The 23,665-nt window shown below is 44.5% G+C and overlaps 1 protein-coding gene across 3 annotated transcripts in view; it reads right to left on the bottom strand.

Annotated features, from left to right (window-relative positions):
- STK11 (serine/threonine kinase 11) overlaps positions 1-23,665 on the bottom strand; it is a 180,781-nt gene that overhangs the window by 65,769 nt on the left and 91,347 nt on the right. For 2 of the 3 annotated variants that reach the window (XM_043990731.1, XM_043990650.1), the window contains exon 7: positions 9,695-9,752. The exons of the other annotated variant lie outside the window; for it this stretch is intronic. In XM_043990731.1, the coding sequence (XP_043846666.1) occupies positions 9,695-9,752 (58 nt within the window). The remainder of the gene's footprint in view (positions 1-9,694; positions 9,753-23,665) is intronic. 3 annotated transcript variants of the gene reach the window in all.

The raw sequence follows: 23,665 nt of genomic DNA on the forward strand, positions 1-23,665 counted from the left end.
TGGGTACAGGCTCTTAGTGCTTCTGCAGAAAAGCTGAGTTCTGGAGCAAGCATGGTTCCCTTGTGTTATTTCCATCAGGTCAGCCAGATTCCAAAGTTTAGAGTCAAGTCATAGCCCTTTTCTACCAGGGTAACTGTAGGGGCTTGTGGGAAAGAAGATTTTTACATCAGTGCCCACATGGCAATTTTCTGCCCTAAAGCCGGATTTTTTTTTTTTTGGTGAGGCAATTGGGGTTAAGTGACTTGCCCAGGGTCACACAGCTAGTAAGTGTTAAGTGTCTAAGGCTGAATTTGAACTCAGGTTCTCCTGAATTCAGGGCCAGTGCTCTATCCACTGCACCACCTAGCGGCCCCTAAAGCCAGAATTTTTTTTATCTCCTTAAAAGAGGTTTAAAGAACCCACACACTAAATCTCCCATCTCTGAGTTTTCAATTGTAAACACTGCTTAAGTCAAAGCTTACAGAATTCAATGCAAGCAGAGCTGGTGGGATTTGAAAGGGGCCTGTCAAAGGATGTGAGCAGGTGAGGGAGAATGGAAGGGGGAGGAGGTGCTCCACAGAACACTCAGATGAGTCTCACTTGAAAAAGGTGGATTCCTATTATACAGGAAAGGAATCTCTCTCAACCCCCAAACCCTCACCTATCACAAGGCCTTGCAGCAAGATGTAGAAGCAACTAAGTGGTAGGAAGAAATCACAGAATGCCATTGGCAGAAGGCCCCTTCAAATAAAACCCAGTTAGGGCTCAGAGGGCCATCGGAACACAGAATGTCAGCGCGAGAAGGGGTCCTGCATTACCTAAATAGACCAAGGCCCTTATTTTACAGAAGGAGAAACTCAAGCTCCAATTGGAAAATGACTTCCACATATTTAGTTGATAAGACTAGAATCCCATCTCTTGACCATGCTTATTTCCCCCTATGCTATCCCTAAAGTATTAAATAAAGTGACTCTACTAAAATTAACCCTTTAGCCACACAGGTGGGTAGGTAGAAAGAAATGGAATGGGCCTCAGGGGTGGGTGGGAAGGTGTTAACACAGGCCCTTTAGGCACACCTACCACAGCACAGAGCCAATTAAATGAAATGGCACCCAGTCAGACTGGTGGCTCAACAAAACCATGGGGTACCTTTGTTCGAAGATTCATAGGAATTGAAAGCCCTTCCGGATGACAAGAAATGAAATCCTGCCAGGGAGGCAGGAATGGCAAGAGGAATCAGCATTTAACAAGTACTTTTCATAGGGCAGCTCATACAATTATTATAAATCAAACCCTTATTCTTTTGAACATCAGAACTTCCCTACCCTTTTAAGTCACACTTGCTCCTCCTCTGCAGCAAAGAAAGTCACTCAAGAAGCAGCTACGGAGTGTCTGGGGCCCCTGGCACTTCCAAGTGGGGGAAGGACTATTAATGTGACACTCCTATAGAAAGCAGACCGTTAGCTGTATGCAGGACTGTACCCCTACTAAATAGGGGAGGTTCCTGGCCTTCTGTGAGCCACCTAAGGTCTTGTCTTCAGTATCAGGAAAAACTAACCTGGCTCCACAAAGAGTCCCTGGACTGTATTATTTTTACCTAACCCCTCAACCCCCACCCCCACCATACCCCAGTTCCCTTCATGGTTTTCCTGAGTAAAGCCCCTGAGTCACTGGCTTACCTTCACATCAAACAAAGGCTACAGTTCACCCCTTCTCCTGCCCTTTGCCACCCCCACTCCCAGCCTCAGCTGTTAGGAGATAAATCTCCCATCATCAAAACTTCAGCAACTGCTTTCCAGCTGCTCCCTCAGCAGGATCTACCCCAAGGTCATAGACAGAATTCATTTACCAAAGGGCACAGGATGTGAGGTTAAAGGGTCAGGCATTCAAGGATCTCACCCCCCACCCCAACACACACACACTCATGGGTGAAGGAATGAAGAACCACAACCTTTAGGCCAAAACCGGGAAATCATATCCAAGAGGCAAAAGGAAAAGGGCAAAGATGACAGATTTGGAACTGAAACTGACTTCAGAGATCATTACACTTCCTTTGTTCTTTAAAAACTGAAGAGCTGAAGGTCAGGCTCCTGGACAGATGGACAGTTTCCTCTAAGAACACCTGGCATGCAATCAGACAAGCAGAAACAACCACCAGCAAGGGGGAGGGCTGCAGCTTTGGTTTCAGGTGAGCCCCGGCCTTCCCTAATGTGTCTGTGGGGCATGAGTTGACAAAGTCTTTTTAAGACTCACAGTCCAAAGCACCAAATACAATTAGGTGCTTCAGGACCACTGGGTCACCCCTTCCCCCAGCTCCACAGTCAGCAAGCAGCACAATCGTGCCTGCCTGTGACTGAGAAAATGAAGGAGACAAAGGCAAGACCGTTGTCTTGGAAACAGGGACTGATGGTGGATCCAGCCTCGCCTTCCTCACTTCCAATTTCCTTTCAAGTGCTGCAGGAGAGTCATGGAAGCAAAGTTCCCCAAGGCAGCAGCTGCCTCGTGGCTAACAAAGCCCAGCAGAGGGAAGAGGGACGGTCCCTGCTGTGATGGAGCCAGACACTCTCTCTCTGCCACCTTCTTCTCATTGGGAGAGCCTTGGAGAGGTCACACTATGTCCAGCATGTGGGGCCGGCTTTAGGCCTCTGCATGGTTAGGCAGCTCTCTAGCCCTTCACCTGGTCAGAGGCTGAGCAGCTCATGGAAGGCAGGTCAAAGAAGGGATTCACATCCCTGCACATGGGCCTTCTGGTGCAGGTGAATTCTTAAGAAAAAATAAAAGATTTTATTTTACTTGGTAAATGAAAACCAGGAATCTGCATCCTTTCCTCAAGCAGCCCATTTCAAACAAGACTATCAACTGATGCTTTGAAGGCTAAAGCAGCATTGTCCAGACAAAGTTCTCCTAATCAAAACACACTGAAAGCTAAAAAGGGAGGACTCTCAAGTGATCACTCATTGGAGGATCCCAGGGAGATTTACCTTTTCCTTAAAAGGAGCAAGCTGCTCAGCGTTTGCTCTGTATCTGCCTCCCAGGGGGATTCACTCTCCAAAGCTGCCAATCTAAAGCACAGAGAGGCAGCAGAGGCGCTGGGGAATGTGATCAAGGAAAAGGTCACTGATCTGCAGCTGATGTGAAGTGCCGCCCACCCCACTTCCAGGACAAATGTCAGGGTCTCACATCCTTCCTTTTGAGTTTAGCGAGGGGGTAGGGCCAAAGCAAGAGCCCTCTGCCATTCACAGCACCAAAGCACTCATAGGATGGAGGAAGGAGAGGTGCCCTGGAGCCCATTCCTGCCAGCCTAGGAAGCACAGGCCCCTTTCCTGGGCACCTGAGCCTTGGAAGATGTTCTGGTAAGAGAAGCAGCCTCTACCGCAGCAGCAGCTGTGCCCAATGAAGAGGAAAGAGACCCTGTCCTTCCAAACGTGAGAGCTCCCCAGTCCCTGGGGCCAGCATCTCTGTTTGCGCTCTCCAGCAAGCTCTGCCTACCCATAGAGTCTCTGGGGCCCTGGCTGGGAAATGTTGATGCATTTTTTTTTTTTTTGCCATTGGGCAGGAGGAGAAAAGAGATGCTGGAATCAAGTTCATACTTTTTTCCCTGGTAAATAAGCTGGATAACAAACTCTAATACTTGAAATTTCACTTCAATCCTGCCTGCCAGATCCATCCCCTACCAACCCAAGCACTCGCTTCAAACTCTGTGAGCCTCAAGAGTGATGATCTAGAAGGAGCCTGGAACCTGTGTCACACCAGGAGGTGATTAGACTCTTCCTGCTCAGCCCCAGTGGAGCCTTGTTACAAGGAGTCAGATTTCAACTCAGTACACAGAAAAACCATCACAAGTCCACAACAATGAAACTTCCTGGAAGGGGAGTGAGGTCCCCATCCCTAGAAGTCTTCAAGCAGAAGCTGGATGATGACTCCTTTTCTGGGGGCCAGCAGGATAGTGTAGTGGAATCAATACTACAATCGGAACCAGAAGCCTTAGGCTTCTTCTTCTTCTTTTTTTTTTCGGTGAGGCAATTGGAGTTAAGTGACTTGCCCAGGGTCACACAGCTAGTAAGTGTTAAGTGTCTGAGGCTGGATTTGAACTCAGGTCCTCCTGAATCCAGGACTGGTGCTCTATCCACTGCACCACCTAGCTGCCCCAGCCTTAGGCTTCAATTCTCTCTCTGCTCAACTGCCCGGCTCCTTATTGCCAACATGCCCCAGGGCAAATGTTGGACTAGACAGCCTCTGAGATCCTTTTTAGCTCTATTTCATCATTTATTTTTTTTTTTGGTGAGGCAACTGGGGTTAAGTGACTTGCCCAGGGTCACAAAGCTAGTAAGTGTTAAGTGTCTGAGGCCGGATTTGAACTCAGGTCCTCCTGAATCCAGGGCTGGTACTCTATCCACTGCGCCACCTAGCTGCCCCTCTATATCATCATTGATGAAGAAAGGGAAAGGAAAGTAAGGAAGGGGCAAATACTCATTTCCTTTGTTCATAGGTTCTTGGGTTCGTACAAAAGCTAAAAAAAAAGAAAGGGGAAAAAAAAAAGAGACCTCAGAGTCATTGAGTCCCAAACCCCTCATTTTAGATAGGAAGAAATGAGCTGCAGAGAGATGAAATGACTTGTCCAGCTAGTAGGCAGCAGTTAGGATTTGAATAGAGGCCCCAAGACTCCAAACTCTAGTCCAGCTCCTCTAAAGTACTGCACTGCCTTACTACTACCCCGTCCCCTTTTAGGAGGCTGTCCCGGTTCCCCACAGACAGGAGTGCAAAGGGCAAAAGAAAATGGGAGGAGTGGCAAAGCTGAGAACACTGGGAATGGGGGTCTTCAAGAAAGACAATACTCGGGTTGGACCAAAGGCACTGGTGGTTGTAACAGTGACACACTCTGAAATTATGTAAACTATTTAAAACTGAAGCCAGGGGCAGCTAGGTGGCGCAGTGGATAGAGCACTGGCCCTGGAGTCAGGAGTGCCTGAGTTCAAATCCGGCCTCAGACACTTAACACTTACTAGCTGTGTGACTGTGGGCAAGTCACTTAACCCCAGTTGCCTCACAAAAAGAAAAAAAATATAGATATTTCCTTTGGTATAGCAAAACAAAACAAAACAAAACAAACTATTAAAAAAAAAAAAAACTGAAGCCAGACCAAGAGGGGAAGGAGATGAATGTCAGGAGGGATGACTTCCAAAGAGATGACGAGGCTGGATTCTTTAGGGGAGCACTCAAGCCTCCAGAGGCAGACACATGTGACACAGGCAGAGGGCCATGATTTTGGTGAGTCTTTCCCCAAAGAGGCAGGTCCTCTGAGCTACCTAGTTCCCATAGACGGGCTTCCCAGTCTATGCTGTACATGCCCCTTGCCTACTTCATGCTGCTCCAGAACCGACCAAAACGCTGAGTCAGAAATAAAGTTCCCCATGATCCTGGTTCAACCAAAGACTCTTTGGCAAAGTCATTCCTTGTTCTGTGCCTCCATTTTCTCTTCTCTCCTATGCCTCACATGTTGGGAAGGCCCCTGTGGTAGCAGAACACAAAACTCAGGCAGTTCTACCAGGCTATACAGACAACAAGCTCTTTCTGTAGTCACACCCAGACCAGACTAGTTAAGTTTGTCTCTGTGCGTTACAAGAACGTGGGTGGTGAAAAGAACCCCTCCTTTGAGGCATGGCAGCTCACTGAACCAACTTCTAAGAGTAGGAGTCATTAGGCCTGGCTTCTGCCCCAGGTTCTGTTGCCTGCTCTCTGGAAGACCTTGGGCAAGGCATTTACCCGCTCTAGGCCTCTGTTTTCCTTCAGGAGAGATCTGACCAGGGTTCTCCCCATCACACTCAACTCTAGGAGCTTCCTCACTCTAGGATCAAACAGAAACTCTTCAGTTTAGCTTTCAAACTCTCCCCTGCCACATACAACCTGGTGGCCAGTCTCTGCAGCTTCAATGGACATTACTTCTTCTCCAGCTGATCCAGCCTCAGTCCTGCTCCTCCTCCTGAGCATACCATCTTCTCCCACCTCTGTCTTTGTACTAGCGAAGATGCTGGAAATTCACTCCCTTCACCAGTCCACCTTACAGAGACCCTCTCTTCCTTTAAGCTTCAGCCCAAGCATCATCTTCTGCATGAAGCCATTCTCAGCCCTTCACCCCCAACTGCTGGTGCCTGACCTCCAAACTACCAGGTGCTTAATTACTTTGTATATATGTATATACCTTGTTTACTGACTCGTTTTATATTCACATTGGATGCACTTGTCATATATATGATTGTTGTTTCCCCTATTAAAACGTAGGTTCTGCTAGAATAGGGATTCCTTCTCATACTTATACCCCAGTGCCTACAGAAGTGCCTCAAACACAGCAGGTGCTTAATGAATCTTTGTGTTGATTTCCTTCTCTACTGAATGAAAGGGTTAAACCCAGGCTTCTCAACTTCTCTGTGTTATAGATCCTTTCAGCAATATGGTGAAGCCCAGGGACCTCTTGCTTAGAATGTTGCTTTGAAATGCATATAATAAAAAAGATTTCAATTATACTGAAATGTACTTATCAAGGGATTAAAAAACCTCCGGGATCTCTGGTTAGAATCTGGATGATCTTTAAGGTACATTTAAGCTCTCCAACTAATGAATTCGAACCTGTAATTCAATCTAGCAAACATGTATTAAGCCCCTTGGATGACGAAGGCATGGATCTGGGTGCTGGGGATGTAAAGGGCTCTCTTTCATTGTTTTTGTTGTTGTTGTTGTTTGTTTGTTTTGTGGGGCATGAGCGTTAAGTGACCTTCCCAGAGTCACACAACTAGTAAGTGTCAAGTGTCTGAAGTTGAATTTGAACTCAGGTCCTGCTGAATCCAGGGTTGATGCTTTATCCACTGAACCACCTAGCCGCCCCCAAAGGGCTCTCCTTCAACTATGGGACATACATGATTTACAGGTAAAGAAGTGCAAGATGATCTTGAGGAGGTAGTAAGTCAGAGGGTCAGAGTTTACTCTAGAAGGTGGCAGCATGTGAGCCCCTGCTATGTGCCAGGCATTGGGCTAAGTGCTGGGGATACAAAGAATGGCAAAAGACATTCCCTGGCCTCAAGGAGCTCACAATCTAATGGGGGAGACAAGCAAATAGCCATGTAAGAACAAGCTTTATAGAGAATAAAAAGGAAATAATTGACAGAGGATCGGCACTAGAATCAAGAGGGGTTGGGAAAGGCTTCCCATAAGAAGGTAGCATTTTTGAGAGTCCTTTTTTTTTGGTTTGTTTTGTTTTTACTTTTTTTTTTTTTATGGGGCAATGGGGTTAAGTGACTTGCCCAGGGTCACACAGCTAGTAAGTGTTAAGTGTCTGAGGCCGGATTTTGAACTCAGGAACTCCTGAATCCAGGGCCGGTGCTTTATCCACTGCGCCACCTAGCCGCCCCTTTTGCTGAGTCTTGAAGGAAGTTAGGAAAGGCAGCAGGTGGAGAGGAAGAAGGAGGGCATGCCAGGCAAGAGAACAGCTAATGGAAAATCCCTGGAGCTGGAAGGCGGTCTTGGAGGAAGCTAGGACTCTAAGAGGTAGATATGAGGAAAGAGGGCATTCTAGGGATATAAGCCAAGGCCCACAAGCATGAGGTGGAATGCTAAGTCTGGGGGATAACAAATAAGCCAATCTGTTTGGAACATAGAGTTGGTAAAAATGGGCAAAATGAAATGTCTAGAAAGGCTGAGTGAAGCCAGTTGAAGAACGGCTTTAGATGCCAAGTTGGGCAGTTCTTAGTTTATGCTAGAAGTAGTAGACAGCAAGTGAAGATTGTCCAAGAGGGAAGTGGCATGGTGATGCCTAGCCTGGGTTTTAGGAAGACAGCAGTCTTAGAAGCTGTGTGGAGGATGGATCAGAAAGAGAAGTTAGAAGCAAAGAAACAAATTATGAGGCTGTCATAATAACTTGCAGGTCTGAACTAGTACACTGGCCATTCAAATGAAGAAGAGACAGGAGAGAGTGTGTGCAAGTAGAATCGACAAGGTTTGGCAAATGATTTGATTTGGGGGAGGGAGAGGGAAGAGTCATGGATGATTCGTTCATAGCTTGTGAACCTTGCTCACCAGAAGGATGCTGGTGGCCACAACAGAAATAGGGAACTCTGGAGGAAGATCATGTAATTTGTTGTTATACTTCGAGGAGAGGAACCCAGTGGGAATATGCTGAACTTGAGATGCCAATGGAAGACACTAGTAGAAAAAAGGCAAAAAAGGAGCTCATGATATTAGGGTTGGCTATATAGATCTTGAAGTCATCTGCAAAAAGATAACTGAAACCACTGGAACTGATGAGATAGACCTGAAATATGTTCTAGGAGCAGAATTTAGGGAACATTTAAGGTCAGGAGGAGGACATGGATGGGGATCCAACTAAGAAAGCTAAGGTCAAGTAGGACGGGAATAAGTAAAGAACAGTTGACTCAGGAGTAGTGTGACCTATGAAATATCCCTCTCTAGTCTACTTCTTCCTAACTGTGTTTGTTTCAACTGACTTCATATTAAAGAAGGCAACTGGTCATTCAGTTATCTTCTTGGAAGAAGTTCTCCTTCCTGCTTCAACAATCCTCTCCTGATATGGTTTGGTTTTGAAATGAAAACTCTGCTTCCCCCATGACCACTAAAGAGGGAATGAGAGATGTTAAGACAAAACCCAAGCACTTGGTAACACTGAATCTGTAGACCTTATTTTCCTCTCTTTCATGTCCTTTTCCCCTGTCATGAGCCATATCCAAATCATGTAGAACAATTTATCATTTCTATCCCACAGGAAAATAGCAGTGGACTTGGCAGTCCCAAGGCCTTGGCTTGATTCGATTGTCCACTGGGCTATGAATGAGCTAGACAGCTTTGCATAAGCCCCATAGCTTGTCTTGGGCTGGGCCCTGATCTGTCAACTTCAGGGGCTGCTGAGATGATCACTAGGCATGCTTCTGACTTGGATGCTCCATATCTGACATTTCTTCCAACTCAAGACATTTCACATTCCCAATGTCAAGGTCTGGAAGGAACAGGCCTCCAAAGGAATCCTCTCTAAACTCCCTCCTGACAAGTAGTGGGGTTTTTCTGCTTCCACTCGAAACTCTTCTGTGACTTAGAATCCATCACCTCCTGGGCCAAACCATTCCCCCCTGTGCCAGCTCTCCTTGTTAGGAAATTTCTTGTTACCTTGAGCTAAAAGGTACCTCCTCTGCAACATCTACTTATTGCTCCATTTCCTGCATTCCCTTCCCACTATAACTGTATGAATTATGACCTAGGTTCAAGTCCCAAATATGACTCAGTAGCTGTGTGACCTTGAGCAGGTCACTTTACATCCCCACTCCCATCCTAAGCCTGTTTCCACATCAGCAAAATTGGGTTACTACTTAGATTAGCTCCTTGAGAAGGCTGACGTGAGGATGAAATGAGATATGGATAATGTATTTTGGAAAGCACTTTTTAAACATCAAGCGCCATATAGATGTCAGCTCTCACCATTCCATTTGACGTTTTTTGGTTAGAAATTTAAAATACCCAGTAGAAAGCCCCATATAGATAAAATTTTTTAAAAATGGGAAGGAGAACAAAGGGTAAGAGTGGGAATGACATATACATCTCATCTGATGGTACTATTAAGAGAAAGAGAAAGCTGACTGAGGGACTTCTACATGTTCATGGTCAATTACCGAGCAGAAGAGCCTGGGAGAAAGCTCAAATTTGTAGGAACACTCACTTGTGCTGCCGTATCTGCTGTATTGAAAATCTCTTGGATGGTTCATATTCAAGCATGCCTGGAAATGGGGGAAAAAACCATTAAGTTGTAAGTCTGAGGTGAAGAAAAAAGAACCCCCAATATGCTATCCTATTCTCTTCCCTTCTCAACCCCCAAAGTGCTGCTCCTCCTGTTCTGATGAAGCACCCCAGCAATCAGAAAAGGCAGCATTCGGTAGGTAAAGGGCCCTGGGCTCTGGTCAGCCAAAGGTACCCTATGGGATCCTGGGCAGATTATTTAACCCCTTAAAGGCCCAGTGTCATCATCTATCAAGGAGCTTCATTACCAATTTCACAGGGTTCTTATGAGGATCAAATGATATAATTTATTTAAAATGCTCAAAAACTGTGACATGCTCTATAAACCTAAGCTATTGTCAGGGTTCTTCCACTGGTCCCATCCTGATACTTGACTGTGGCCTAGAGAGTTCTTGAAGGTGACCAGGGGAGCACAAGCTCTGGCAGGTCCTACAAACTGGAAAAGCCAAAGGTACAAATCCAGAGTCTGTCTTTTGGCAGAACATGGTGACAAGGGATTCCCTGGCAGCATCTGACAAAGCCCTGACATAGCCCACTTCAGGTACCTCTATCTCTTGCCCCTATCAAAGACTCAGGGCAAATGCTACCTTCCTATCTCCTTCCAAGAAGCTATTCTGATTTTGCCAGTTTGTAGTCCTCTCCCTAATCACTGTGTATTTTATTTTTAATCTCTCCTGTAATTCTATGGGAACATCATGTCTCCCTCAAATAGATTTAGAAGTAGAAGGGACCTTAGAGATCATCTGGTTCATTTTATGGATGAGGAACCAGAAGCCCAGAGGGGATAAAGGACTTCCCCAAGGTCAAATAGGCTGTGTGTGGCAGAGCCAGAGTTTGAGGACCTATGGCTACTCCAACTCCAAAATTTAGGCTTTTCTATGCTTTCTCCCAAATAGATAGTCCTGTTTTCCACTGACAGAATATAAGCTCCTTGAGGGCAAGGACTTTGACATTTATTCTTTAAATCTATGTGCTAGATTTTGTTTTAGGGGTTAGTTAGTACAGTGTCTGGCCCATAGAAGGTGCTCAAGAAATGCTTCATTAATTAAAGAATTGATTTGTTCAGAGAGGCTCATCACCAAAGGTTGGCCATGGTGACTCAGAAATCGTCTACTAAGATGCAAAAAGGGAGAGGGAGGATCCAAAGTGGATGAGCTCATAGATCTTTTGAAGCTGACACTATCATTTATCATCATAATGTTAGTTTATAACTTCCATCTTTCTGGATCTCAAGCTCACAGGTAAGAAGCATCACTACAGCTGAAGTATGCAAAAGCTCAGCTCTTTGGGCCCTCTTGCCACCTGCTGGACACCTTATGTAACATGTGAGTTAAACTCAATTCAGTTCAACAAACATTTATTGATGTCTACTATGTGCAGGGCTATACTGTACAGAACACTAATAAGACTATAACTCATTTCTTCTCAACCCTCATTGGAATTTATTTAATAATCAAGGTATCCCATACTGCTGGCTTTATCAAGTAGGAAGTTGCTCCAGAAAGGTGGAACTGGAAGACAAGTGGATCCAAGGTAACTTCCTCTAAATTATGTGGGGTGCGGGGGTGGGGTGGTGGAGAATGTTTCCCCCACTCTGTTTTGTGTCTCTCATGACAATAACAATCCTGAACAAGGCTGTTTAAACCAAAGCTTCATTCGATTTCACCTCCCTTTACAAAGAAGGTGGGGGTTCAGCTTTACTGTTCTATAACTTCCATCTTGACCTATCCTCTTGAAGGGCCAAGTGATGAAGGGCCAGCAGATGCCACCACAGTATCAGAAGATTTCTCCCCCAAAGCTACTAGCTCCATCTGATTGGCCAGATGTATGTCAGATAATGACCAGGGAGAAGTACTGAGCAAAGATAATAGCACTGACCCAATAGGAGAGGTAAACATATTTGTTTCTTGACTGAAGGCTTAAAGTAAACTAGAAAGGTCACTTATCCAAAAATCAATTTCACACATGGTTACTTCCAGGCAGTGGGTTAAATTGAACTTAATATCACAAATGTGGCTATTACCACCAAAGCCAGTTTTGACTTTGGATTCCTAAAGAGACCCTTCAGGATAGAACACTTTTTTTTTTTTTTGATGAGGCAATTGGGGTTAAGTGACTTGCCCAGGGTCACACAGCTAGTAAGTGTTAAGTGTCTGAGGCTGGATTTGAACTCAGGTTCTCCTGAATCCAGGGCCTGTGTTCTATCCACTGCACCACCTAGCTGCCCCAAAAGAACACTTTTGCTAGGTTAGGATTCTAGGCTAAAAACTATACCCTTTCCCTCCACAGATAAAAGATCTCCCTGACACTGAGTGGATCCACTTTGGAGAATCTATGAAAGGATTACAGATGAGAATTGTACAGTACGAGACTGGATGTATATACAGTGAACTGTACCAGCAGTGGGGGTACTATCCATGAGATAAGATTATAACAACTCTCACTTATACAGGGTGTCCCCAAAGTCTTAATTTTAGCATACTAAAACCTTTGGGACACCCTGTATGGTGTTTTCCAAACAACAATCCTGTGAGGAAGGGAACACAAGCATTTATCTCCGTGTCCCAATGACGAAGCTGGGTCTGAGGGAGGTTAAGAGATCTGCCTACATGTAGGAATCACAGTACCCCTGTGACACAGGAACCTACAATCTGGAGTCGGTGGTCTGGGTCTCACTAATGGTACTACCACTTATTGCCTGTATGACTTCGGGTATGTGACTTGGGCTCTCTCAGCCTCAGTTTCTTCATCTGCAAAACAAGAAGCTTGGAATAGATAAGAAAACCTTAGCTTGGGGTCTCTGGAGAGACTGGGGGCAGGGGGGATAGGGGAAACTAATTTGAAACTCTGAATATTTTCATAACTGTATTTCAACAAAATTGGCTTTCTTAGTAATTCTAGGGATAGTCAGTAACGTAAGTGGACCCTTTTCACAGACCTCCCCCTACCTCAAGGGGTTTCATGTGGCTCCAACCGAAGTGGCTTCAAGGCCTGGAGGGAGGACCCCAGGCCCAGGCTGCACTGGTACCTTTGCTGCCTGCCCTCAAATTTGCTTTATACAATTTCCATAAAGCTAGAACTGTCTATATTTGATTTGATGAATTTAACAATATGATTCTAAGCAAGGGTCCATTAAAGGGTCCGTCAACCATTCCTGATGGTCTAGAGGATCCCTCACAGCTCTAACACGTAAATGGGAAGTTCCAAGGTTATACATCATTCCTGCTGTGTTTTGGGGAGTCATAAAAGAGAGCTAGCCCTGGACTCAGGAAAACCTGAGCCCAACTTCTGCCTCAGACATTTATCAGCTCTGTGTCTCAAGGTAAGGGTTTTGTCATCCTCTCAGCCTCAGTTTCCTCATCTGTAGAACAGAGTAATAATAACACCTACCTCAGAAGGATTTTTTGAGGACTGAATAATATATGTAAAGTACTTTGCATACCTTAAAGCAATGCATAAACTGTTATGATTATTACCACTCTAGACTTGGGAGTCAGGAAGCGTTGAATCTTCTTTCAGACACTGTGTGACCCTAGGCAAATGCCTTAACTTCCTCTTCTGTTAATTAGGGGGGTGGGGGGGTGGAAGGAGAGACCAGATATGACCACCTAAATCTAGGATTCTTTGTTATATCAATGTTCAAAGGTCAGATGTGTTTTCTCTTCTGTAGGTCAAGGATGATACCAAGCACTCGGGGTCACATGTTTCACCACTACAGAACAGTTAGCTATCAATCCTCTGCCAAGGCCACAATGCCCATCTCAAGAAACCCTGCCTCTAATCCCTGAAAAGCTAATCTACTCACCTCTAGAGCACCTGTCATGGGTGTCCAGCCCATTTATTCTTTTTGTTTTTTGTTTTTGGTGGGGCAATGAGGGTTAAGTGACCTGCCCAGGGTCACATAGCTAGTAAGTGTTAAGTGTCTGAGGCCGGATTTGAACTCAGGTACTCCTGAATCCAGGGCCGGTGCTTTATCCACTGCACCACCTAGCCGCCCCATCCCCAGGGCTTTTTATCTTTTTTTTTTAATCCCCAGGGTTTAGCAAATAGTAAGTACTTGATAAATGCTTGCTGACTAAAATATTCTTACATTTATTCATTCATTCACTGAGAGAAATACACTTTATAAACCTTAAAATTTATGGGAGCAATAGATGGCACAGTGGATAAGAGTGCCAGGTCTGGAGTCAGAAAGACTCATCTTCCTGAGTTCAAATCTGGCCTCAGATACTTCCTAGCTGTGTGATCCTGGGCAAGTCACTTAACCCCATTTGACTTAGTTCTCCATCTGTAAAGTGAACTGGAGAAGGAAATGGCAAACCACTCCACTATCTTCGCCAAGAAAATCTCAAAAAGGGTCACAAAAGAGCTGAAAAATGACCAACAAAATCTTAAAGTTGCTAGAGAAATTAATATTCATTATTATTCATGCATACTATATTCCAAATATAGCCAAAGTACAAACCCCTCTCTTATAAACCAGTTAAAGGGCAGGGTCTATCTTTCCTCATGTCCTGTACTCTCTCTGGTTGTGCATATATGGCAAAATTCTGTGCTAGGCCCATTTCTTTTTTTCTTTCTATACATTTTCAGCTCCCATATGTTTAATTATCATCTCTATGCAGAATACTCCCAGATGTCCAGATCCAGCCCTGGTCTCTTTCCTGAAACCCAGGCCCACAAGACCTAGTGCCTCTTGGACATTCTACACTAGAGGTGCTCTAAGGCAGTATAAACTGAACAGGGGGCAAACAAAGCCTAACTCCTCATCCCCCTCCGCCCCTTTCCAGAGCCCAGCCATCCTTCTTGTCATCCAGGTTCACAATCTTGGAGCAATCTCCCAACCCCTCCTCACCCTACAGATCCACTAAGTTTTGTTGATTCTCCCTGCACAACATTTCTCACATCCCACTCACACAGCCCTCCTCGCTTCTCACCCAGACAACAACCACCTCCTAAATCAGTCTCTGCATGGCTGGGTATTCTTAATGTACACCACTAAAGCGTGCCACTTCTCTGCTCAAACAGCTCCTCGCTTTTTCCTTTGGAATAAAATACAAACTCCTCTGTTTGGCTTTTAAAATGCTTCACAACAGAGGAAGAGAGTAAGTATTTATTAAACTCCCACTATGTGCCAGGCGCATTACAGAATATTATCTCATCGAATGCTCACAACTAGATGCTGCCATCACCCCCATTTTCAGGTAAGGAAACTGAGACAGACACTGAACGACTTGCCAAGGGTCATACATGTGTTTGAGCTCAGGTCAGCCCGACTCCAGGTCCAGTGCTCTGTGCACTGTGGCGCCCCCTACTGGCCTCTAATAAGATAGCTTCAGACTTACACATTCCCCCTCACATACAATATCCCATTTCATCTGTCTACCTTTCCACAGGCTCAACTCTCCCCTCATCTCAGGATCTCAGAATCCTGGTCTTTATTCCAGCCACATTTTCTGCACGAGACCTTTCCTGAAACCCTTGGAAAGCTTCAGGGTCTCCCTCTGATCACCTTGTACTTACTGTGTACATATTTTGTACTTATATGGCAGGGGCAGTTTGTTTGGGACTCTGCATTCCCAGAACCTAGCACGTTACCTGGTACATGGCAGGTGCTTAATAAATGCCCACTTATTAACTGACATAGGCAGGTAACTATTTAGGGGAGAAAACTATGATGTTTTCAGAATAGTTACTTGTCCCTCCCTGCCCAATAAAGCCAAGCTGGCTACTCTAAGGCATCCCCGAAGGGGAAAAGGATGCCATCCTGCACAGCCTTGAGGCAGAATGTAACCAGCATCTTGGCCAGACTTCTCCGTATCTGGAGGAGCTCCACAGAGAGGAAAGGGGCCACAGCCACCTAGATGACTGTGTGAAGCATCTGCCAGCCACCATGCTGCCTCCTTCAAGGACTGACAAAGCTAACAGCAAAACAGGGTCAGAGGTGGATCCAAGCACTTCAGAAACCAAGGTGAAAAAAGTCTGCCTTGTTCTTTAATGACTCTCACTGACAGCAAAAGCAAGTGACTGAGGGAATATGAGGTGGTTTTTAATAGCCCACAAGGAAGCAGAAAAGGCTGCAGGGCAGGTCAACCCTCCACTCATCTGGCCTGCCTCACCCACCCAATCCCAAAAGTCAGAGAAGGCCCGAGAAACAGAATGGCAGCAACTGGAGAGATGATCCCCCTCATTCTAAGGATGGGGAAAATGAACCCTAGGGAAGGGAAGGGACTTAAATGTTCCAAGGGACACTTGGAAAGGAACACCTTGTGGAATTTATTATAAACAGTTTTTGTTTTAAAGTGAGCTCTACATAATAAGGACTTCTAAAGACCTCTTTAAAGGACATACAAATTCTCTTTTTTTCTGTACTACTTTATGTCTGGAGATGTTCATTTTGGGCGTGTTTGTGAACTTTAGGATTTTAGCAAATTAAATTAAATAAGATGGATGACTTGTACCCGGTCCCAGAGGGCACGAGTAGTAGAACTGGTCTGAAGCCAGACCCTCCCCCACCCCATTCCAGGTGCCTTCTAGGTCTTTCTCGGACCTGGCCCTCTCTCCAAGCCTCCATCAAAGGGGATATACTTGCTCCCCCACTTCCAATCTGTCTGACTACCTTGGGGGTGGGGGCTCCACAAGAGCTGAGAAATCAGTTATGCCTACAAAGCAACTATTGAAGACATGGCAGAGAAGCTGGGTAAAGAGAAGGAAGCAATTTTGAATTTTATGAGAGATTAATAGCACCAGCTATGTATAGCTCTGGTGCGGAGAGGGAAGGCATTGTTCTCAGACAATGTAAAACGATTTTAGAAGCAAAGCAAGGAGATGCACTTTCCAAAGTTGAAGTTTTTTAGTGGCACTGAGGATTAAAAGGGAAAGTTACAGGGACCAACTGAGCACAATATTTTAACTTCCTGGCAAGAGTTTAAACAACTCCATGAAATTCAAATACCACTCATGAGACATTAGTGGAGGGGAGCTCACCGCCAGGGAGCAGAGACAGAACTGAGAAGGAATGGAGTCTGGTGGCAAGCGCTCCAGAGAGTCCGTGGGAAAGTGGGGTCTGTAGGCTGACTCTGTTATCACTTGTGACAGACTTTGGAGAACTGGTGGAAGAAAATACTCTGTTCTCTTTAAAGCATTGAGGTACCTTGAGTTACTGGGCACTGTCCTGGGGCCAGAGTATCAAATAGAAATAAAAGGGTCTCTGCCCTCAAAGGGCTTATGTTCTACCGGGTGGGGATATGGGACGAACATTGTGTATACATGTAAGTAAATATTAAATATAGTATGTGCTACATACTTAACCAATGATTTCTTAATGAATTACAGTGGCTTTCCCGGCTCATATAACTGGATAACAGCAAAACCAATACTCAAACGCAGGTTTTGATTCCAGACCCAGGATTCTTTCAGCTGTGTTGTGCTGAGTTCTCTCTATTTGGTTCTCCAGAGTGGTTATTCTTTCCAGTGATGCAGCTCATGGCCCCTCTACAACTCAGCAGACAAACTAATAGTTGTTATGGCTCACAAAGTCATTGCCCTGTTATCAGTTTGTGATGAACCTCTCTGGCCCATCACTGCAGCCATATTCAAAGTCTTTCCAACATCAGAGGACTAAGCACCGATTGCACTCCACTGTCATGGCCTTTGAAAAGCCAGTGTCCCTGAGCCTCGCCATAACAACATAGCAGACTATGTCTTTAGTATTCAGTAGAGTACCCCTTTACACCCTGAGGAATTCTGGGAGAGATATGGGGGCTAAAGGAGAGAGACTGAGGGTTTTTTTGGTGTAAAGATAACTATTTCAGAGTTCTGTCCTAACAGAAGACTAATCCCCCTCCTAGCCTGAGGTGCTCCTAAAGGAATTTGACTCAACTGTGAGTTTTTAAAAGAAAAATACACTAGACATGCCCCCCAAGTTAGGCACCAGAAATGTTGATGATTGCAGCTCTCTGTTCCATTCTGATATTATTTTTATCAGGTTTCAAGAACAATTCCAAGCTTTATCTAACTTTACCAGGCCATCTCTGATGAGGTTCTTGAAGCTACCTCATCTTTAAGGGGGGGAGGGAATAACGCAATGGATAGAGCACCAGCCCTGGAGTCAGAAAACCAAATTCAAATCCAGCCTCAGACACTTGACACTTATTAGCTGTGTGACCCTGAGTATAAGTCCCTTAGCCCAGATCATCTTGCCCCCCCAAAAAAGGTGTGTGTGTGTGTGTGTGTGTGAGAGAGAGAGAGAGAGAGAGAGAGAGAGAGAGAGAGAGAGAGAGAGAAGTGCTTTTCCTTTCTCTTCTCAACAGGGGTAGGATGAGTTACTAACCCCCTCAGCCCCTTTAACCACAGAACATTTTACTTTTTTTTTTAAATAAATACACATCCACAGCTCATCTCCTCAAGAGGAACCAGGCAGTAGGACTTTACAAATAGAAGAGAGGGGAAGAGAGTCTTTAAAAAAATGAAAAATAGAGCATGCGATGAAAGGAAATATGAAGGGGGGACAGAGAGAGAAGTAGAGAGAGGGAGGAGTAGTGGAAAGAGTGCAAAGAGAGAAGTAAATAACAAAACAAAAAAGCTTTTAAAAGCATCACTGAAAATTTTCCTAGGAAACTGGACTGGGGCCCCACTGCCCACAACACTGCCAGAAGAGGGGAGCCAAACTTCCTTGTCATGCCAGGGAACTTCTAGCAAAAGCCCTAGTAAAGAGAAGCACGAGCTCCACTTAGCCGGCATGGAAGGGGGCCCCTCTATATCTCAGAGCTGGGGCTTAGGGGGCAAGGGTACCACCATTAAGGGCTAGAGATTTCTTGAATTCAATTTCATTGTCCAGTAGAACTGTGGGCAGGAATACTGGAAACCTAAGTTTAATTTGCTAAGAACCAGCTTTGTCTATTGAAGTGGGGGTTGAGCTCAATCCATTAGCATGCAGAGGACATATAAAATTGTTTCTAAAGTATCTTGGAAATAGGTCTTTAATTTTGGAGGGCCTGCCAAGTGTTCTGGAATAACAACCCAACAAGAAGGTAGACCATTAAGTGGGAAAGATCAAAAGAGGTAGCAAGAGAACCAAGGAGAAAGGAGAAAATCCTGCCATTTCCTTTAGCAGCAGCTAAACCACTAGGTAATCACTAAGAAACTAAGCAACACTAGATAAAACACTAAGAAAGATAGGTCAAAACAAGCAAAATACAAACACTCCTAATTCTAAGTTGGGTCAAGAACGACTATCCTTTGTGTAGACATGCCTCCACATGCTATATAGGCCCAGCACAAAATTTCTAGGCTGACACGTTTATTCTCCAAGCAATAATTAGGTTTCAGCTAACAGATAATTGGTAAGAGTGACAAGTCATCATTTTGTGTTACTCTTAAGGATTTTTTTTTAAGAGGCCCCTCCCCCCATATGGGTGAGGAGATCTTACTCAATCCAATTCAATACTCCTCTCTACCCCTAGCATTCAGCAATTCAGCACCTTTTACTAGTCGTCCCACAAGAATTGCTAACAGACAAAGGCATTCTGTATCTCCTGCATCTCCTAGTCAGTCCTCAGCTTCTTCTAAAAGCTCAAGATCATCTTTGGCTCCTTTTCTCCTCCATGGAACCCACCCCCTTCTTACCAATTGTACTTCCGCCACCCAAAATTAGTCCCTAACCCACTCACACAAATAGCCTATGTAGTCTCCTAGCCCTGATCCATGTTACACACCACTTTCATATTGATCCACCTACTGCACAGATATAATTCTACTCACTCTACGCTCCAGGACCCTCAATAGCTCCCTGACGCATCCCAAATCAGTCCAAACTCTTAATCTCTCTACAACCTAGGTCCAACCTATATTTCTAGCTTTAGCTTCTACTATTGCCCTTTAACTCTATGCTTCAGCAAAGCTGCATTTCACACCTTCTCTTAACCACATCCTGAACTTTATTACATCTGTTCAGCTGTTTCCAAGGCCTGGAATTCACTTTCCCCCAATTCGTTCTTTTGTCATCCCACCCAACCTTCAAGGGCCATATCAAATACCACTTCTGCCTTGAAAACTTCCTAGATGCTCCAAGTCAGAAATGTCTTCTTCATTTGATCTCAAAGAATTTTCTAGTTTCCTTGTGCATCGACAATTTGTATTACACATCTTATCTCTTCTACTACTACATTGAAACCTTGGAGAGCACATGCACTACATTTTCTCTAATTTTGGATCTCCTCAGTGCTAAGTACAAAAACGAACAAATTTTTGCTTTTGAGTATCTATCCAATTGACACATATTCAAGCGGACTATAAACAATTTCCATGTTCAGGCAAAAATGCTCCCACAAATTATGTACACTCATTACTGATGCTATATGGACTATGAAAATGGCCTTATCTCAGAGACTTAATGATATTCTTCTCTCTGCCAGGAAATGTTTTTGGTCCATAACCCAGCACAGAGCTATTTCTGGCAGAGGCTCAGGCAACTATTTATGAAGTTGTTCTAGCTTGCCAAAGGAAAAACTAGAAACTTTTTGCCAAGAACCTGAAAAGGTATTGAATTAACCACTTGGTGGCTAGGCATGTTGGGGATGAGGGAGGTCAGTTTATAAAAGCACAGCTAAACCATGAGAGGAAAAGAACCATCTGTCACAGGCAGAATATCCTTCTGGGAAATGCTGGGGAGTAGACAGATACTAAGTGCAGAGAGCACCACCTACTGCACCACTCTGGACATGCAACAGAGAAAGGATTAGGTCAAAACACCTGCAGGGCCAAGCCTAAACCTGCTGACCTCCGGGCTACTAAGCCCAGAAGTACACAATTAAGCCCTGGATTTAGTTTGGATAGATCCCAATTCCTTGCTCAAAACTATATTTTAAGGCCTGAAAAGCAAAATATTCTTTCCCTAGGAATAAGGAGCCTTTCTCCACAATCTGGTTCCACTTTAGAAATCCAGACTTGGATCTCCCACTATTTTGCACTCACCACATTTGCTCTAATTCCAGCCACACTAAATTATCTGCTGTCCCCAGAGTTGTATGTTACAGGGTTCAGAATCACCTAGTCAGACCCCTTAGGGAAGTTACATGACTCACCCAATCACCCAACTAGAAGCAGAATAGTGAGGAGGCAAACTCAGGTCCTTTAATTCTCTGGTGTCTTTCCCACTCTACACAAGAGCCTCGGCTGTTCTCTAGTCCCGCAATACCTTCTCCCAACTGCTGATGGTTGCAATTGACATCCTTAAAGTCGCTTTTTAAATAAATGTACCTCTTTCTCCGAGCTTTCTCAGACCCAATCCCCTGACCTCCTTTTCTGTTCTTCATCTGACCTCACAGCATGATAAGAGGCAAAGTGATATAACATAGTATTAGACTTGAATCAGGAAGATCGGGGTTTCCATTCCATCTCTGACCCTTAGGAGCTAGGTGACCCTGGATAAGTCACCTGAGTCTGAGTTTCCTTATCTATAAAATGGGAATAACAGTCCTTGTAGCACCTACCTCATAGGGTTTTTGCTTGTTTGTTTTTTCCAAAGGTTGTGCTCCAACCCCTTATTTTAATTGTGCAAGTTTTATGTTACAAGTTTGTTTCTTGTGAACAACATATTGTTGGATTCTGTTTCCTGTTTTATTTTTTTGTTTTGGGGTGAGGCAATTGGGGTAAGTGACTTGCCCAGGATCACATAGCCAGTAAGTGTCAAGTGTCTGAGGCCAGATTTGAACTCAGGTCCTCCTGAATTCAGGGCCGGTGCTCTATCCACTGCACCACCTAGCTGCCCCCTCATAGGGTTTTGGTGAGGCTTCGAATTAGTTGACATAAGCAAAATCTTTTGCAAATTTTAAAGCACTGTCTAAATGTCAGCTATTATTATTATTATTATTATTATTATTATTCTAACTTTCTATTTCTCTTTGGCATTTCACGTACATTTCTCCATGTACATGTCTCACAACTCTTACTTGTTGAGGGGAAAGCCTTGTCTTGTGTATCATGGAAACTGCCCAAACACAAAGCACAGTCAAATATTTATCAAACACATGGTCCCTAACCCTAGCAGGAGAGCCTATCAAGAAGAGAACCAAAGCAAGTGAACCTTCAAAAGAGTCCTGCTTCCAGGGGTTGCCTAAATTAGCTCTGAGTGGAGAATCATTTGAGTCCAAGGACGACTTGGGCTAACATCTGAACCATTCATCAAGACAAAGTGGGGGCAGGGATGGGGGGTGGGTTAGGAGGGTATCTCCTTAACTAGGATTGATTCAAGTAGTTCATTCCCACCCCACACCCCAAACATCCCCGATGCATCCTGTGACATCCAGACAAAATCTTAAAGAACTACTGGAGAAAACTGAGTAGAGTGTAAGAAAAAAACACCTTAAATGCATAAGAATCCTCTTGGCTTAGCAGGTACCAAATTAAAAAACAACTTTTCCTTGATCTTTAGAAAAAGAGTGGGGGCAGTTAGGTGGTACAATGGATAGAGCACTGGCCCAGGAGTCAGGAGTTCAAATCTGGCTTCAGACACTTGACACTTACTAGCTGTGTGACCCTGGATAAGTCACGTAACCCCAATTGCCTCGCCAAAAAAAAAAAAAAGAAAAGAAAAGAAAAAAAGAGAAAGTGTGAAATATTGTGAAAAGAACCCCTTCCTCCCAAACAAACAAATTCTAAGTCTGACTACTCCTCATTTCTCTTCTCAATAGCATGCAAACATCTGGGATAATAAAGTTACGCTATGCAAGAGGATAATAGAATGCCTTTTTTCAGAAGGAGGAGGAATCATGGGGAGAGATGCTTCTCTGAACTCACGCTTTTGCCCAATAAGCAGGAACTCTTTTGCTGAAGCTGAAATAATGGGCATCTGGGGGAAAGTGACCATTACATTTAAGAGTGCCTATGATAGAGAGGAGTAGGAAAGCTGAGCTTAGTTGGAAAGAAACCTACCTGTGGGGAGAGAGAAAGGCTTTCTCCTTCAAATGTCTACATGGGAAACACGGCCGAAAGAAAGGGAAAGTTCTCAAGAATGATACTCTGAAGACACAAATGACTCCAGTGAAGAACAAAAGGGAGAACTACCTAAAGAAACTGATGGAGACACACTGACAACTCATCACCCAACTTAGATTTTCAAAAGGTGGGCACAGAAGATAAAATTAAGGGCAGGTCAGGAGCAATAAGTACTAAAAGACTAGTACAGACCTATAAGATTAGGGTCAGAAGCATGAAAGCCCAGAATGATCTGAGGTTGATGATGAATATTAAGGACAAAAAAAAAAAAGGTAACAATTCTTGTTTAACTGAAGCCTGCCATGGAGCATGACCCTGATAGGCCAAATTCAACGTTTATTATATTAAATCAGAGAATTGAAATAAAGAGTCTACAATGAGCAAAATATTCAAAGTGAGGGCTGAACAATACAATCAAAGTAGGGGGTCTAGACTGAGAAAAAGTCACTAGTCTTCTTTTTTTTTTGGTGGGGCAATGAGGGTTAAGTGACTTGTCCAGTTGAACTCAGGTCCTCCTGAATCCAGGGCCGGTGCTCTATCTACTGTGCCACCTAGTTGCCCCCAAAAGTCACTACTCTTCAAGGAACCAGCATTTGTGCCACTGTTTCCCAACCAGAGCTTTGAGGTGAGACCAGATCTCGCACAGAGTTACAGAGAGGGCAGGGACCCCAGGGGACCACCTCATTTGGAAAGGGATCTCTGTCTGGAACAGCCCCAAGAAGCAGTCAACCAGCCTTGCTTTAAAACCTTGTTATGGGGAAAGTGCCACATCAGCTAGGTAGTGCAATGCATAGAGCACCGGGGCTGGAGTAAAGAAGGCTTGAATTCAAATCCTGCCGAAGACACTAGCGTGTGACCTTGGGTGAGTCACTTAAAATCATTAACCTCTGTTATTTCA

The sequence above is a fragment of the Dromiciops gliroides genome, chromosome 1 (assembly GCF_019393635.1).
Source record: "Dromiciops gliroides isolate mDroGli1 chromosome 1, mDroGli1.pri, whole genome shotgun sequence".
Classification (NCBI taxonomy): domain Eukaryota; kingdom Metazoa; phylum Chordata; class Mammalia; order Microbiotheria; family Microbiotheriidae; genus Dromiciops; species Dromiciops gliroides.